General features: G+C 33.9%; 1 protein-coding gene across 1 annotated transcript; it reads left to right on the forward strand.

Annotated features, from left to right (window-relative positions):
* The first annotated feature begins 4,522 nt into the window (after nucleotides 1-4,522).
* Nucleotides 4,523-18,860, forward strand: LOC117322966 (sphingosine-1-phosphate phosphatase 2-like). Its single transcript, XM_033877935.1, has 3 exons — nucleotides 4,523-5,351; nucleotides 12,623-12,712; nucleotides 14,775-18,860. The coding sequence occupies exons 1-3, from the start codon at nucleotides 4,638-4,640 to the stop codon at nucleotides 15,342-15,344; spliced, it is 1,374 nt and encodes a 457-aa protein (XP_033733826.1). The 5' UTR covers nucleotides 4,523-4,637; the 3' UTR covers nucleotides 15,345-18,860.
* The last annotated feature ends 488 nt before the right edge of the window (nucleotides 18,861-19,348 follow it).

The raw sequence follows: 19,348 nt of genomic DNA on the forward strand, positions 1-19,348 counted from the left end.
TCTTTAATGCCCGTCTGGTTACCCCTGACGGAACTTGAACCCCAACTTTCTATCCGTGTTCTACAATATCTTCTATAAATAAAGTATTATCACAGCAGGTCTCGTTAAAGGTACATTCCTTCGTTTGCGGTAATTAGTGATACTTCGGGGCGAATTAAGATTTTTTAGGATTTGATACTTGGAGAACTTTGGTTTATCTTGAGAGTAAAACTGCCGAGTTAATGTGAACATTGAATCTTTTACTACTAAGAAAAAATACATGTTTTCCATTAAGTTCATTTTTACGACCTAAAACTTTATTCAAACGAAGGAATGTCCCTTTAAAGACCAGGGGGTGTTGAGTTTGAGTTTAAACGTATTTTATTGTAAAAAAATTACAACAGGATTGGGCACAAGTTATTTAATACAACTTATAAACGCCCTCTCCTAACACAATGACATATAAATAATTACAAAATGCTATAAAATACATATTTAGTATTAAATAATAGATATATATTTTAAATATATAAAAATGGTGTATCTATCACCGAAGTCTATCATTTTAACGCTCAGAAATTAACAAAATAACATGTTATGCTTGCAACATATTATTGTTGTGATAAATAACATCCATGGTCTAGTTAGTATTTGTAACGCAAAATCGATCATATATTCAAATGTCAAGTCTGTGGTTTTGAAAAGAAAGCAGACATGTTCATTGGTATTATTGACACTGTTCTCGTAGTCTCAGAAAATTTTGAATGTTGTATATATATACTGGTGCGTTTGATGCATTTGATGTATATTCTTATCAATGGATTTAATTAAAAGCTCGGGAAAAAGTTGTATTGTACATGGTTAAGGATAATTATATGATTTTGATCAGGACGGTGCATAATGGAACACCAGACAGTATTTATAAACGGTATTATGTGACACAAAACGCTTCGTACATATCCGAGCTTGTTTACCAAGGGAGTTAGAACGAATATTCATACCATGCCTACACTGTTCTCCGGCAGACGACCATCTGTCAGAAATTGTTCGTCCGTCGTCCAGAGCTACGTTATCGAAACTGCAAGGGAATCTGCACAAATATAGCACGAAAACTATTGGCTGTGAGATATACACACGTACCGCGGGGACTTGAGAATTAGTTACAGTCTACAAGTATTTGGACATCCTCTAGTGTGTATAGCACATTTTGATACGTTTTGGTGGGGATAGATTAAAATTTGGCTAAATGACTCGTATATATATGACCACCGGGGATGTCATTTTTGCCAAATTGTAATCTAGCGCCCCCCCCCCCCCCCCCCCCCCCCCCCCAAAAAAAAGTCTCTAAATGTGTTATACACTAGGGGAGGTCCAAATACATATAGACTGTAACTAATTCTCAAGTCCCTGTGATACGTACCTGTTAACAAATATGTAGCACATATGTATGTAAGAAAATAACTACGGGGCAAAACTGGCGACTTTTGTTTTCTGACGTATCTGTCGGGAAGTGGAGAATCCACAGTATTTTTTTTTCATTATTTCTGCAGTCTTTGACACACTCTATCAAATTATTGCTTTGTTACTTATAAACGGGCACGAATGATAACGTCAACATTTAAACCGGTTATAATTGATAACAACTTATAAACCGGCGTGAATTAAAAACAACTTATAAATAGGTGTACATTAAAAACTGGCATGAATTTTATATATCTGATATAATTTCTATAAATAGAGTGAAATTATACATAAGATAATAAGATAAGATAAAAAAAATCGATACAGAACTAAAACCTATAGATAATATGGTCAATGATCGATTATGGTTTACCGAGAAGCGTGTAGTCTGTTTAAGTTCTTATAACATTGGTAGCATTAGTTGTAACTTAATAAATAGTTTATTTGAAATGTTTTGAAAGATTAACTACACTAATTAAACACGGTGCATATAATTAGTTGTAGTACTGATTGACGGGTAGATCTGACAGAAGTAGGTCAGCAGGCCAACAAAGGGTTTAAAATAAAACTTCTTTAGCCATGGCGCATATTGTGGTTCCAGTGTCTGACAAATTATTAATATAGTATAGTGACGTTTGGCGCTGTGTAAAAGTTGCATTTAACTCGAAGGTTACGTCATCTTGTCTATGATATGAAAAGCATTTAATTAAAAATCAGTGGGTCACTAATTTACATAGCAGTTAACTGCTTTTGTCTAAGTACTCGGTGAGACGTGAACTCGTGGCCTTTGAATAGAACACTAAATTTGGTTATCATTAAATCTTTGGCAATCAATATGCATGAATATCGTACTTATCAATACCATTGTTACGTATGAAGCCGTGAAGCACCGGATCGCCTTATTTCCTGAATAATGAAACTCCGCAAAACCCACAATACCCCCCCCCCCCCCCCCCCCTCCCTCCAAAGATGTCTGAAAATGTGCTATATACACTAGAGAAGGTCCAAATACACGTAAACTATAGCAAATGCTCATGTCCCTGTGTTAAACACACCAGGAAAGATCCAAATACACGTAGACTGTAAAATTATCATATCCCTGTGTTAAACACACCAGGGATGATTCCAATACATGTAGACTGTAACAAATTCTCAGGTCCCTGTGTTGACCACACCAGGGATGATTCAAATACACATAGACTGTAACAAATTCCCATGTCCCTGTGTTAAACACACCAGGGAAGATCCAAATACACGTAGACTGTAACAAATTCTCATGTCCCTGTGTTAAACAGACCAGGGAAGAAGACTGTAACAAATTCTCATGTCCCTGTGTTAACCACTGTATTTCAAAGATATTACCGAAGTCGTCCTAAACAACGTCCGATAAAAAATATCGATATTTCACGGCAAATTTGGTGCTTATGACAATGAAAATTAAAAACACGTGCTTTTATAAGCAGTATTTTATTCAAAACTACCATTTAACAATCATTATTGGGGGATTGCCGGAAATCAGACTGATTAGGCAGTAGTTGGACAGATACTTTCAGATAAGTCTATACCACTATTTTGTGTTGTCGTTGTCTTTTTTTTTTAAATCTGTATTGCTCCCATTTGTTTTGTAGATACGTAATTTGGACCCGGAATATGTCAGGACAGTTCGGACTCCGAATACTTCACGACAGTTCGGACCCTGATATTATGTCATGGGTTGAACAATGACCTTTGTTATTGTGCGAAAGTTACACAGGTGTAAGTTTGAACTTTGTTTCTCTTCATCATGTGACTCCTCTAATCAAGGTTGATGGCCCTGTAGCGGCTATCACATCAGATTATATGTCATTCGGTATCTAATTTGTATATTGGCTTTAAGCTTGTACATGACCGACGCATCATGCATTTAATGTACTACTGTGAAAGGTCGATCTCAAAAGTGAAATGATTTTTAATTACTTACTTTATACGCATTTTACGCGACAAAGGAGGTGTGTCAATTTTGGGCTTTCTGTGGCAAATCAGTGATAAGGCTAATATTTTGCAGGACTGCTATACTTTAAGAGCTGCATATGGAATGCTATTCAAAACATTCGATTTTTTCTGGGCTTATAGAAATTTTAGGGTTGTCAAATGCAAGTTCAGGCTGTACAAATTCAATAGTGGATTGAAAATGATACGGTATTTTTGAAGTTTCTGTATTATAGGTGGCAGGTTTAGAAACACAAGTTGACAAAAATGTAAAAAGAAAAATTGAAAAGTACAAATGATTGACAGGTGGCATTTTAGTACTCAGATGGTCACATTTCAGACAGGTGAGATAATAAGCTTAAATGACCTTTGTCATACCTGGCCAGACCAGTTAATTTACTCAATTAACATCAAAAGGTAAATGTACATACATATTGCGCGGTTTAATCCGATAACAATGAGAAAAGGGGAATTATACATATCACTTTCAAAAGACAGACAGCTGGTTGAGATGTAATTAAATAATTTGTAAGTGTAACATTTTTACAAAGAGAAATTCGACATCGAAGAAGTCCAAAATTATGGAAAATGTAAAATGTCCAATAATGTTTATATTACAACAAATTTCATAAAATTCACTATGAAAGATCTATAAGCTTCAGTGCTTTTCAATGTGTCCGATAATATGTGTTCATCGAGTTTTAGATACAATATCAAAATTATAGGGAAGCGAACATAACTGTATTCTATAACGACTACATTAAACTATCCTCATTCAAAACATATGAGTAACAAAATATAGGCAGCTGTGTCTCTGAATGAGTCGTGGTTTAAAAGTATTTTTATTCTTAAAATTGTGATGTGTGGACGTTTGAGGTGTGGCCTTTGCGTTTATTTTATATGTGCTGACATGTTTCGTTCGTCGGAGTTGTATTTTAAAGTCTAGAAATTTGCTTTGTTATTTTATCGTTTAAAGATACGCTTTGTTATTCGTTTGCCTACACAGTATGTATCATAATATTCTACTACACAATCTGACAATGCACATTGCTTGCTCATCCAACCATGTTGTGAGTATTTTAAGAGTCGGTTGTCTCCCTTGCCATCAGATCTCCGGTCACGGCCACGGTCACGAGTCACACTCATAGCCTTACACACATCACACCACCGAACGACGGTATAAGCTGAAAGGACTTGAAACAGTTGAATGGAGGATTGAGAAATTGAAAATGGATCGTCTTAAAAATGTGTTCTTTTATTTAGAAGGCCCACAGAACGTGGCTGACTTTCAAAAATTGTGTGGAATTCAAATATTTACACAGAAGGCAAGTGAAGGCTTGAATGGTTATGCTGCTTCCGCTACGAAGACAGATAATGGCGACGCCGGTAAGCATTCGAACAATTACGAATTAAGACACAGGGATATACACAACGGTGTCTCTAAGCAAGACGATCTTTCCGAAAACATTTCAAGTTCATCAAAAAATGGGTTAATTCCAAATGGATTGAATGGCGTTTGCCATCAAACCGCAAACGGTTTAGTGAAAAATGGACTCGTTCGAAATGGATCTCAATCGCATGAATCAGTGTGTAAGCAGACGGACAAAGAAGAAGTTACCTATAAAACCAATAACAAACTCGTTCATTTTCTTTTTCTCTTTGGGGCTGCTCTTGGGAACGAGCAATTTTATTTGGTGTTTTTTCCATTCATGATGTGGAATGTTGACAGTCGTCTGCTAAGACAAATGGTTATAGTGTGGCATGTTGGAATGTACTTGGGTCAAGCAGCAAAGGATGTTTTTAGGAGACCCCGACCTGCATCCCCACCTGTAGCATATCTAGAGAAGAGATATGTCACGGAGTATGGTATGCCATCAACACATTCAACTGTGGGAGCTATCATCCCTTTTTCGATACTATTTGTATCCTTCAATCAATACCAGGTAATTACATAACTAGATGATTCACACTTAAAGGCATTATTTAATTCACCAAGAAGGTTTCCTTTTGTAGTTTACAGTACAAATATATACCACACCACCCCAGCAGCTAATCGGGATAGAATTAATGGTTATGGGAGTTTGGCCTTTGAGTTGGAAAACAATTTATTTTTTGCCTGTGCCTCGAATAGATACCTCAGAACCTTTGAGGCTGCTTGCCACATCAGGTTGGGGAAAGTCCCCAACTTGCATATATTTTTTTTTATATTACATGTAATATGCAAACTCCCATATTATATGCCAGTTGAAGTATGGATTTGCTACTAAAAATAGCCAAAATTGTTTAACCAGTAAATGTTGCAATATATTATCTAAAGCAGTTTTAATTTACAACAGCGCAAATCATATTTTACTTGAAGATGTTTACTGAAAGCATACTAATGTACATACTACCGTACTGTTGTCTACTTAAAAACTTGATGTTACTCTACCGGAAGTATTGCATCAATTTTTGGTACTTTCCAACATGCAAGTAATTTTCATTTTTACACAAGTATGATGTTCCAGGACTACATAAATGTGACTTGAACGAAATTTTTTAAAAACATATGTTTAAGGGATTTGAGCTATTTTTGTTGACACAGCTATACCTCAATTAAGAGGCAAGTTTGCTCATAATATGCTAGGTGGTGGTTTCCAAAATTTACATATGCTAGAATGAACATTTGTTGAAACCTACATGTGTAATGTGTTCCTATCTATTGTTTTGAAATAGTACAATATACATTCAAATGTTACTTTTTTTTGTAATTTCCAGCATGATTTATATGGGATAATCATAGCCCAGAATATCATCTAGCTAATTTACAGCTGCGAACAATTAATAGCATGCTTTGTCGTAAGTTCACCATATGCATGAAAAGGGCTTTTCACACAGAAAGGTTCCTTCTGTTTTTGGTAATGAATGAAGTATTGTAGTTTGAACTGAAAAAGAATCCATGTTTTTAGACAGACAAATGTGTAGGAAAAAGATGAGGGTTGAATTGCCTATATCTATACCATTGCCCTTACCCAGGTTGAGATCTGTAAATAGAGTTTGCAATTGCAAGACAGTCTCAGAAATGCAAAGCATTCCTGCATTACAGAGAAGAAATTGTCTCTGAAAAAATAAGGGATTTTCTGAAACGAACAAACATAAACTGTTCTTTAAAAATATATCTATGTACAAGGTTTTCCCCGACTCGCAAAAACCTGCATTTTGACTCCTAAAATTGCCAAAGGACTCCCAAAATTGACAGAGTTTTACTGCATATTAATTGTGATTGGAGTCCCAGGACGCCTAATTTATTAAATTTGAGGGTCCCAGGGAAAACCCTGTATGTATAATGAATAGCCGCATCGTTTTATTGACAGGTAAAACAATTGACGTGTGAAAAAATAATTAAAAAGGCTCAACATTTTTTGCCTATTTGATGAATTATTTCATCTTATTTACGTTAATGCAAATTTTGGAACTACTGTAAAATTATGTATTAAAAACCTCCAGAAAAGTTCTGAAGGCAATTAGGAAGTTTTTGATGGTATATGCTCTCCCGAAAAAATGCTCCTGTTTTTCAAATATATAATCACACGTAAGTGAACAGTGTGGTAATATACCTTTAACTGGTTGGTAGAAGATGCGACCATTATAGATTTTTTAAGGAACAATTTATGTGCTTCCATTCCAGAATATCCCTCAAATTAGACACAATTTGTCAGTGTAATGTGAAAGTGTGTCATAAACTTGGAGAGATCTCAACCTGTTATTCTTGGCTTCTAATTATATAATTATAATCGACAAAGGTTTACACAGGAAAGTATATTATGCAAAGCTCTTATCATTTATAACAATTATAAATTTATTAATTCCATTACCCGACATTTCAATACAATGGCAAGCCACATGCCTACGACAGACACCTGTCTGGTGTGATAATGCTGGCTGGTGGATGTATATATATAATATACACGTATACATAGTCATTGATATACATAATTACATGTGGGGTAATTCTTGGCCTTGAGTATACGTAATTAATCATTATTAATATCACCGGCTGTATCAGAGTTCTATTTATGCTGTATGACTTTGGTTATTCAATTATTTAAATTTCTCCTTCAACCATTGATTTAGTTTGCTAACGTTTTGCAGGAGGTTCTTTCGGGTCTAATATTGATATTTTGTAGTTAAATTTTCAAAACAGAGTATTACATAGAATTTCTGACACATTTTTAGCAAATCTGTATTTGGGCCAAAATATGTAAATATAGTAATAAAGGCTGAAGTTTTGTTAGACTAAATAATTAAAGCCTGAATTTGAGTTGGGGCAGGGAAATGCATGTTTGTTTCACAAGCATCTTCTAATTCCAGTTGATAATATCATCAATTCAAACTGTTTGGATTGATAATATATATTTAGCTACCGATAATTATAATATATCTAAATAATAGTATGAATAATTCAGACTGTTATATCTACCTAGTATGATTATAACTTCGTATACTATTACTAGATGATCATATAAAACTGAGTTACCTTACATGATTATATATGTTACTTTATATAGATCAACAAAAGCCGAGATCAGCTGGCCACTGATCATGATCTTAACAGTGCATGTGGCCAGCTGAATTACACATCACCTCAGTGTCTTCACTACTTTTTGGTTAAATAATTATAAAAAAAATGAAATGAAATTTGATTTATTTTAGTCCTTCTATCGTTACATCAGTACTATTAGTACTACTGTGATATATAAGGTTGTCCAAATAAATTAAACTGCTGTGATAAAATACACATGGGTACACTACAAACTATATATAGAAATGGCCATTGACATTTGTCATGACCAGATGTTACTTACCCTACACTTTGGTACGCGTATCTAGCATAAATGTATGAAAAATGTTATCTGAATAATGTCCTCCACCCTCTATATCTAGCTTCAATATTCATTCTGAGTGCACCTGCCCTAAAATCTGCATTCAACAGCTGTGACCTACTTCTCTCGTCAGCATGACAGATTCACTTCAAGGTTTATCTAAAACATGTAAAAAGATTACTGATGCATGACCTCACTGAATTGTCAAAACAATCTATCTTGTTTATATGTTGATTGGAAAATTAATTCAATTTCTTAAAATAACTTTTTATTTAAACGAACCATGTCCATGATTTCAAACAGAATCTCTGATTGGAGAGTGAAGTCTGGATCCTTTGAATGATTTTGATAAATGCAGCCCATTTGAGTGGTTTTGATAAGTGCAGTTCCTTTGAGTGTTTTTGATAAGTGCAGTTCCGTTGAGTGTTTTTGATAAGTGCAGTCTCTTTGTGCTTTTTTTAAGGTTTTAGGCGAGCTTATTAGGTAGAATGACTTACGTAGTACAATGTATACATGTGTAATCTGTGAATATATTTATATTAATGCAGAATTCACAATTATCCTTCCAGTTCTATAACAACAGTATCAATATATACACCGTCTGTATTGTTGAATAAATTCATCTCTCTTGTGTATTAACGAAAGCTGTGTTGATTGACATGTTAACATATATTTATAGCCGAATATTATTTATAATTCATAAACTTTTTACATGACCAGTTATGAGTCTACCCCTTACTTGAATGAGCTATTTTTGGACCGCAAACACAAAGAAAAATATAACTAGCTGTTTGTTTGTTAATTTGCTGTGTTTTAATATCGCCCTGTGATCATGAACAGCCAGGGTCATTTAATTTGGAGGGGGGGGGGTAGATCTCCTTGTAGTAGTTGATGACTATCTCACTAAACAGGAGGCTTTTCACATGCCATCCACAGCATATGGTGTCTTGCCCAGGTACACAACCATGACAGTGCAGGTAGGCCCGTTTCTCAGCTTCATGAGAAACACAAACTGACATGTGTAGGAAGCGTCGAACCCCACACCTGAGAGATCATCACCTGAGATAATGTGGCCGCGCTCTAACTTACTGAGCTATCTTACGCATTGTCTCTTCATAAATAACTAGCGAAATAGTTGTCCCAAACAATCTGATGTTTAATTCTCCTTAAATATTTATCATGTCTAGATCTCCTCTTTAAATGAGACATATTTTTTTTCATATTTTTGTCAAAGTATGGTTCTATACTCATAAAATTTGTCTCAAAGTTCCTTTGTCCATGCGGCATGGGAAACTCGAGACTTGCCATTATCTATAAATTCTCCTTGTAATATTTGTATCTCTAGTTCTCACTGTTCCATATATTTTACTCCATTTCTGAGCTGCAAGCCAAGAGAGGTGCAGAAACTTCATGTAAAACTGATCTCTAATTATAACAAAAAACATCATATTTTTATTCTCAGAAATATATCTTTTTAACGTATGAAATAATGTATTACCAGTGTCGTGACTATACATATGTAATGTTTCAGTTGATGCATGATACAATTTAGATATTATTAGGTTGTCCTCTGGCTTGATGTTGGGTCATGAAAAGAATTTTCATTCTCACATCATGTTATTAACTTCTACACAAGTGCTATATAATTAAGCCAGACTGTCAATATGTGCAAATGTTATCCGTACAAAAAGAGGCTTTACACGTCACTATATATCGCCACACATATACAGTATTGTCAGTTTTTGAAAGAAAATTCACACCATTTCTACAGAGGATGGCGTGCACGTGGTTGATGTACGTTTATATGCTGTAATATTTATGTCTGTATATATATATATATATATGGATCAGTGACACTCGGTTTCATTGTCAAGCTCTAAGGTAAATAACCTAATGTGTCACCTCAAAGTATAATGAATCTGACCTCTGAATTATAAATACCTGTACAGTCCTTGTGTCTCTGAATTATATATACCTGTACAGTCCTTGTGCCCAGAAGCTGTTGCACAGCGACCTTAATACATACCTTAAAGACACTGAATATTTGTTACAAAATATTTTATGTTGGATTATTTAACAATAAGATAAAGCTGTGATAGACTGAAACCCTGCTGTTTTAGATTAAATACCGATATATGCAACTGCATCATTGAAAGAATCATACACAAAATTCTGAGTTGGTTTTATTAATATCAGTTTCTTAAAAGTATTGGACACTTATTGTCATGCAGACATTGTTACCCTTAATCTTAAGGTTGATTGGATGAAGTTCGGGGAAGCTAATGGAGGTGTCGGCGATGGTGTCAATGGAAAGCTAGGTTGATTTTTTTTTATCAAATAGTCATGCAATACTAATAAGGATACAATTCATTTGGTATTGGACATGTGTGTCCCTAGCCACAAGACCTTTCCTTTGGTAATATATTTGCAGATCTTGACCGTGACCTTTGACCTACTTAAAAAAACTTAAACCTTGAAATAAATTGGCCACTGTATCTTAACCGTAGAAGATATGGCTTTCATAGAAATGTTTCTTCCTTGCAATTGTGACAAGGTCATTTCATTTGGTATTGTATTTGCAAACCTTCCGACCTTTAACATGACCTTTGACCTATTTAAAAAAAAATATATATATATTTTTATATTTGACATGCAGGTTCCTGCTGACCTTGATTGTGACCTTTCACCTACTTTTAAAAAGCTAATTCCGAATTCCAACCCACTTGTCTTCTGACAACTCTCTTGTTTTCATCTTATTATATTTTTTATGATTATACTACATTTGATACTGTCAGTGAACCCATGGAAAACTAGTTACATTATGATATTTTTGAAACAATGCATACACATACTTCAGGTCATTTTTCTTTGTCTATCAGATTTTTACCAAATTTTATATGTTTGGGTCATGGTAAAGTTTTATCTGTGCATGTCCCATAGGCACTGCCATTCCCAACCACTTCCAATTGTATTGTACCACATTGACATTTAATATTGTCAATATTTAATATTTAATAGGCAAATGTTAATTCTGGTGTTGATAACCTAATAATACTGCTGTAATATATAATTTTCATATGCGTATGTACAGATATATATACTTGTATATGATATCAAAGATTTACAAAAACAGCACACAACTTAATATAATGCTGTCAGTAACTGGTATATGTACCAAAATGGACTTCCAAAATAATTTCAGGTAGTTAATGTGTTCTGTACAAATGCAAACCTATAGCAATTAAAAATTGTGTATTGTCGACATTGATAATTATCTGGTGACAACTTTCACCTGTAGAAGTACATTCAATGTATCTATACCTCCGTTTGTGGATATACCTGGTAAGTAATTATAAAAAGGAGAAAAAACCTACGAGAATGCATTAAAAAATATAGCTCTCTCCAATTCAAAAATGAAGATGATCTCTTCCAAAAGAAAGCAATTTTGTAATTCAAAATCTGCAATGTTTAAAAATGTTGATTTGTACGTGGAAGATTATTTAAATCAAAATTGGAATGTTGCTTCTTTATGAAATCTTTCACGTGCACGAATACATCTAAAAGCTACAAAATGAGTCACTTCTTATAAACAGGAAGTTTTGGACTCGTGATCATATGTGATTGTGTGGTTTTGTGGAAAAGATTTTAGTAGACCATTTTAATTGCTTGGCGTTGGTTGCATTACCAGTGTAATTTCTTGGTAAATGCCAGTTTCTTGTTAAATATTTCTTCATGAATACACATGCATACAATGACTCCACCTCCATTAATGTGTTGTGGGCCACTCCGTTCCATGAATGGCGTCACTTGAAACTATTGTATACATATTTTGTATCGTACATACATGTACATACTGCATATGTTTATTATATTATTTGGCCCGTAATTTGACTTAAGTTATATCTGTGAAAAATGTATTGTTTTTCCCATTTCATAAGATGTATACTTATAATTTGTGTTCATTAAAGTATCCTATAGGTTAAAAAAATGTTGCATATCAGCATGTGCTGTATAATGCAAGCATCCAAGATAGTCAGAATGGCAAAATGATGTCAAAAGTCATTTCAAGTAAATGGTAGTATATATATGGTCTAATAAAATAAAGGTATATTTTCCATACTGTTATATGCAGTCCATCAGGTATAGGTCAGTTATATATAGGCCTAGTCTTGATTAGAAATCATCTGCATATATATATTATATAGCTGTCATCTGATTACCACAGCTTTTAAAAAATATTAGTGTTTTACCTAGAGATCTTGTTTAATGCCTTCAGAGGGATAGAAGCACTGTTTCATTTTTTTTGTAAAGTGAAATATGATATGAATTTAATGTTGTGTTTTTGTTTTCAGTACAACTTTACTTTTGGGCTGACTGTTGCCCTGGTGTGGACAATATTGGTGGGCTGTAGTCGGATCTACCTGGGGATGCACACAGCGCTGGTATGTACCTCTATAGATAGATACAAAAATATTATTGAAGTTAATGATATCAGGGATCAGCTATAAATAGAAAGATAGGCTAGCTATAGGTGATATATGTTTACAACCTGGGCAGACCTCACTGGCAGGGAAGACTGGCCCAAATCTATAAAAAAAACTTTAAACATGGCAAGATTTCCAAACATTTTTCTCTCTCAAATTTTCTTATATTACTACACTGTATTTACCTATATATACATGCCTAATTCTTAAACAAAACTGGATTGGTTGCTGTGGTACAGACTGATCAAGATCAGGCTCTGTTGGTAGGGCAATCCCTCTGTACTCAAATTATCTAATCATTCAACATAGATCTGCAATCATTGTTATAAAAATACCAGTACAACTTCTGTACTACTAGATATTGCTGCAGTACATTTAGCCGACCTCACTGGTATGTTAGAGTTTGGCGTTGATCCAACCCTTGGACTACACATACCGTACATGTATATTAGTATTGATTTAACTATTATGTTATAGCAATATTTTAAGTACACATATGTACGTTAATGTATACAAATTACTTTGTATATTGTGACTTTCTGTTAAGAGTCAACATAACAAAACCTTAATACAGCTTATTAAAGATAATTCCTATGTGTTAGAAGAAGGACAATATATATATATACCTCCGCAGGGATAACTCTGGAGGGGGCCATTTGCCCCATATTTTCCAAAATGGCCCGACAAAACTCACAAATTTCTTCAATTTTCTATGTTTTGGCCCATACGATTTATGAAATCTTGTCGAAATGGCCCATGATTTAAGGGTCCAGGGTGAACCCTTCCTCTGGTCAGTTTGAAGCAGCAGATAGTTTGAACATATATTTATTTCAATAAAAAATCTATAATTTTCTAGCTAATGTTAGTTTGCTCCCTGGTTGTTTATGACTGATGAATGTTGGAGCATCAACGTCTTGTTTCTGTAGTCTTTGCACAGTGTATGAAAGTATATATGAAAATTCCTTAAGACAATATGTCTACAGAAAATTGAAATACCGTAGCCCAAGTCATTTTTCCATAGACCCATTTTGTAAACATATTGTTGAAAGTAGCATAACTGTCATGCAAACACATGCATCATCAAGTAAATTATCATATGGGTAAAACAAACTCTATTGTAAGCTCTGATTTCATATGATCATTTGTTAGGAAATATTGGAATGTTGTTTACATGAATTGTAATGTATGTCAGGACTCAAACTTTTCATAGCCAATGGGCCAACACTTTGAAATTTTACATAGACCTACCAGGTTTTCAATAGCCTCTGGCCATCGGACCACCTTCACTTTCGAACACTGTGTACATATGGTTTACATCAATTCTACTATTGATAATGTTTTGGTTTAGCATATAGATACATCTACCTGTATAAGTAATATAAGCTGGGGTTCAGAATCACAATATGCAATTTCTGAAAGCTATGGTTAAAAAATTGTACATAGCAAATAGATGACTCTATGCGACACTGATCAGCTTTTGACTCCCTAGATTAGATTCCTCAATTGCACAAGGGAGTAGAGATAGGTTTGTATGATGTAAACTACCCGGTATAATAAATAATATATATATACAAATGTATATGAGACCTACATCACATGAATTATGTATTCGAAGTCTGTGCTTTTAAATTTACTTTCGTCACTGTATAAACATTTATAAATACAGAAGACATACCTTGCTTAGCTGTGATGACCTTCTGTTTTAAATTTGGACTAACTGGAAGGAACTCTCATCAATTGTCCAACATTTCTGATAAAAATATGTACAGTGACTTGGCCTATGCTTGAAAATACCCTGAAGATCTTGTTAATCTCGAAAATATACCATTAAGTCCAAATTGAAAATATTAGCGGCATCTTATTTCAAAGCTTTAAAATTAAGTTAGGAATACCTTGAAACTGTTTCTGCTTGTAAATGTATATAATATGAAGTTAGTGATGAAGAAAACTTTGAAATTACTCAATATTGTCAAAGTATAATATAAACCTGATGTTTACGATGTTTTTTCGTGTGTTTTAGGATGTTATATGTGGGATCCTGACAGCATGCATGATTATGCCAGTTTTACTACCTCTAGTTGGGACATTTGACTACCTCCAAGTCACCCACCCTCTCGCTCCACTGGTCACCGTACTAGGATCCTTCATCCTCTGCTTTGTGTACCCACCCGTGAAGGAGTGGAATACTGCGAGGGGGGACACTGCCACGGTTCACGGTATTGGCGGTGGAATTTCCTTCGGCTGTTGGTTAAACCATTACTTGGGCTTCATGTACGCTGTGCCTTCGGGAGCCCCCTACGAAATCAATATCCCATCTGCAGAATGGTTTGTACTGAGCCTGGTACGGATTGCCGTAGGTGCCACACTCATAGCAGCAGGCAGACAAGTTGCAAAGAGGGGGTCCATCAGATTCCTGTGTTACCTGTACGGCCAGGATAGACATGATATTCAAGTTCAGCGACAGTTGAAGGTGGAAACTCCGCAGAAGTTCTTCACCTATTTTACAATCTCTGTGGGTGCATCATTTTTAGCACCGTTTCTGTTTAGGACCATTGGTATCCATCGAGAGACTTTCTACACAGAGTTTTAGAGTGTAATATGTCGATACATCTCAGTAGTAGTGTCACTCATTGAGGTGTTAATAACCATTTAAACATTTTTACTACTGCTTTGTTTTTGCTTATTTTACTACAATTATAAAGAATATATGAAGGGTACAGTACCAAGAACATAAACTATGAATGACATTGGTCTAAGGGAGATAATTACCTCGGTAACAAGCAAGGTGTATGTTGAACTTGTGTTCATACAGAAATAGATGCATTCATGTGTGATTATTTTGTAAATAGGTTCCAAGGGAAAAGTTTTTTGTTTTTAATGTAGCGTCGTATAATTTCTTTTGTTTTATATTTTATCTAAGCATACCATACAATTTTAGAAAATGGTAACTTTAATTTCTAGTGAAATATTAAATAGAAAACTGTTCATGCAATATTTGTTATTTACATGTGAAAGAAGAAAAAACACTCTGAACCCTTCAAACTACATATCAAATCTTTCTTCATTATGAAAATTGTCAAAAAATGGGATGAGCTCAATTTTTTTTTTTTTCATTTTCTGTTTCTTTTCCCCATGTCTAGAACAGGAAATATTTCCATTGTTTTGATAAATGTATGCCATGTATCGGACTTTATCCTCCTGTGATATACTCATTTTAATGTTATAATACAATACAACTGTTACGGTTTCAAAATATTTGGGGAACTTACAAATGTTCATATATATGTATCAGATACCACTAAAAGCTTAAGTTTTACGCCAAAATTTCAATTTTCCCAGACTAAATTTGAAAATTAATTAAGTGGTAGATATTTCATTTCTGAATGTGTCCTTGTAGATTCAGCATGTGTTGATATAATCTTTTTGTAATTGAAGTTTATCTGAAGTTGTTCTGTTGCCATTCGGAGACCAAATTTTCAGAATGACCCACATGAAGCAGAAAAATCCTTTAAATGTCTATAAATTGACCATCAATTATATTACAGATAGTTCTTTTTTTCTTGAAAATGACCCATCCATTTGGTAACCCAAAATAATCCCTTGTCCAATTTTATAATACAGAAGTCATTTTTAAGTACATGTATCTTTCTTTTTATAACTGTATTGTAATTCTTTAGGCCTGAAGTGAGATAAATCCCCTCCCTCTCCCCAATAAAATCATACTCAAACTTTTTAAATTTTCTGTATACATACATATATACATTCTATCTATCGGTATCAAACATGATAGAGGTCTACCTAGTTATGTCAGTGGTTTGTGATGGCCTTGACTCATTTTCTTTTTCTAACCTGTTTTTTTCCCCCCTTTAATTGATATGGTAGGAGACAGCTTTGTTCAACAGTGTACACAGAAAATTCAATATAAAAAATATAATTTGTATATATTGTATTCTTTTCTTACATTTTCTAAAAAAAAATTCATTTCAATAAATAATTGTTTTTAATATAATTTATACCATAAGGTACACTGACAGCAGCATGTCCTTTATTATGTAAAATTATGCACAAGGATTTCATTTTCATCATATAAATATGTGATTTTTGATCATGTGTGTTAGGTATGTGTGAATTTCCAAATGCTTGTTTACGAAGAACAAAATAATCCGGATATTGAAATTTCATTCTGAAAACAAAATAATATCTTTGTTTAATACTTGTTTGTTCTGAATATTAATGTTATCATATTTTCCCAAAAAATGTTTTTGTATCCAAGAATTGTTTACCTGGACATGTAGCTACATAAAGACACCATGAGAGATCAGAAAGAAAATAACCAGAATTGAAAATGAACAAGATATTTAATTATTTTATCATTCGTTGACTTTTTCATGAATTCGATATTGTCGGTTAATATTTGTTTGAAATTGATGTAGGTTTTTTTTTTTTTTTTTTTGAATACATGTACACTGTACATACACATGTACAGTTGCTCAGTTGATGAGAGAGAGATATGCCTGTCTCAAATTTTAGATAGAAAATTTGTTACACACTTGTGCCTGTATCCCAAAATAACATGGTAGCACGTGCCTGTGCTTTTATTTCACGGCAAGGGAATTTCACCACGCTGGACATAGAAGAGCTGGCTTGTTTTTTTTCTGTCTCTGATAGGAAGAATGATATGTATATGAACCAAGTAGTACACACAGGGTATATGTACAATGATGTAAATGTGCATGATTTTAAAATTTTGAATTTTCATTACATGCTGTCACAAAACTGACTTAATGATAATTCTTATCATCAGTTTATTTAAGGTCTGTAATAATACAGAAAGATAAAAAAAAAATGTCTCCACAAAATCCTCATTATTTTTTTTTTTTTTTTTTCCCCGAAAAAGTAAGTCAGATCATTTATAAAGGATTTATCCTTTAGAAACCCATAAGGTCACGTTACCCTAGTTTTCACTACAGATATGAGGACAGCTGGTAGAATCGATAGCTTTAAGTACTGTGGCAAGACATACAGCTTGTCGGTTAGATGAGGGGATGGTGGGTGAGGTTTGGAGTGGTTTGAAACTGAAAATTGGTACAAATTTGCAAAACAATGTGGAAAAATCTCATTAATCTGTGACTAGGTGTGATCCAGACATTACTAATTTCCGGTAATTGTTCCAGCCGACAGTTTTCCCATTATATGTAATTCTAGTCCAGTTGTCTTGATACCTAGCCTGTGTTTAAATGGATACATTTCTATACAAACTATTGGTGTTAAACTTACATGCCCTTGTCTTACAATCTAGATGGGTGTGGCTAGATTTCTGAAGGTACCATTTTCTATCTCCTACGTGTCGAATCACAATGTAACTACATATTGAACAGTTTAAAGATTCTGACTTATATATGTATAGATTGTTTCATGATCGTGATGTCAAGGCTCGAACTAACATTTATGTCAATGTGAGAGTTGTGTTAAAAAGACTGGATAAGCACTTATCGAGAGTTTCACTACAAGAAGGGCCATCTTTATACATCAGTGATGGTTTTCTTTATCCGTCCATATGATGTCATATGATTATGCTGCGTTGTAAATTGTGCATGCAGCATCTTACCTCTGTGAAGCTAGTCCTGAATGGTGATTTTACATGTGATAAGGAAAGTCTGAGTTTAATATAACCGGTTCTATAAGTTCTCTGTCTCCTCATCAAGACTTCCATAACTTCCATATAAAACCAAATTACTTGCAGCCGATCGCGATTGCTCTGTCAGCATGAATTTCGGCTGCCATTTTACATCATGCATCATATATCTCATACTTCTGTATATCATTTGTAGTATTATAGTGATAGTAGTTTAGATATTTGTTGGTGGATATTTATATGTTCAAATGTAAATCCTGTTTTTCATGCCATACACCTGACAAAATGTGTAAGAAGAAATGGAGAATTTATCTTAGAAAAAAAGGGAGAATTTATCTAGTCCTGACTATATTGTTAGTCTTCTTTAATTCTCATGTCTTTCATTTTATATAAAACCTTAATGATATACTCGCTGTGTACACAAATGTATATCTGTAGTAAATTTGATCGTTGATCATAAATGGTTGGGAGTTATTTTTCAGAGACAAAAATCACACAAGATTAGAGGGGATGAAATTGTTTTGTATAATCTGGGCCGTAATCACTAAATCAGTCAATCTTATTATATATGTACTCTTTAGCGACTATAATCCCAGGAAAATTTTATCATTTTCAAATCAATATAGTGCCCGACTTAAAATTCTCCAAACTGGGTTTCCATATATATTTTTAAATTTAAAGAAAGAAAGAATTCAATAGACACTTGGGATAGAGACGTGTGAAAAATCCTCATTAAAATAACCTTTATTCAAGGTCACAGGGTTAAATATATTGAAAAATTCAAGCATGATTAGCTTCAGATTCATGATTTCTAGAATGATAGTTTGACTCATTTGTGTAGATTAGTAGTGCAAAAATATTCATTACCTTTCATAATACTTGTCGGAGTAGTCTTCCTTTGAAAATAGATTTCTTCTATTAGTATCGCCTATAATCAAGAATTACTGGAGACATATAAT

Source organism: Pecten maximus, chromosome 3, assembly GCF_902652985.1.
Source record: "Pecten maximus chromosome 3, xPecMax1.1, whole genome shotgun sequence".
In the NCBI taxonomy this organism is placed as follows: domain Eukaryota; kingdom Metazoa; phylum Mollusca; class Bivalvia; order Pectinida; family Pectinidae; genus Pecten; species Pecten maximus.

Excerpts from the sequence above, each read along its gene's own strand:
- LOC117322966 (XM_033877935.1), top strand. The coding sequence starts at position 4,638 with ATGGATCGTCTTAAAAATGTGTTCTTTTATTTAGAAGGCCCACAGAAC. Across the intron at positions 5,352-12,622 it reads TATCCTTCAATCAATACCAG|TACAACTTTACTTTTGGGCT; the intron begins GTAATTACATAA and ends TTTTGTTTTCAG. Across the intron at positions 12,713-14,774 it reads TGGGGATGCACACAGCGCTG|GATGTTATATGTGGGATCCT; the intron begins GTATGTACCTCT and ends CGTGTGTTTTAG.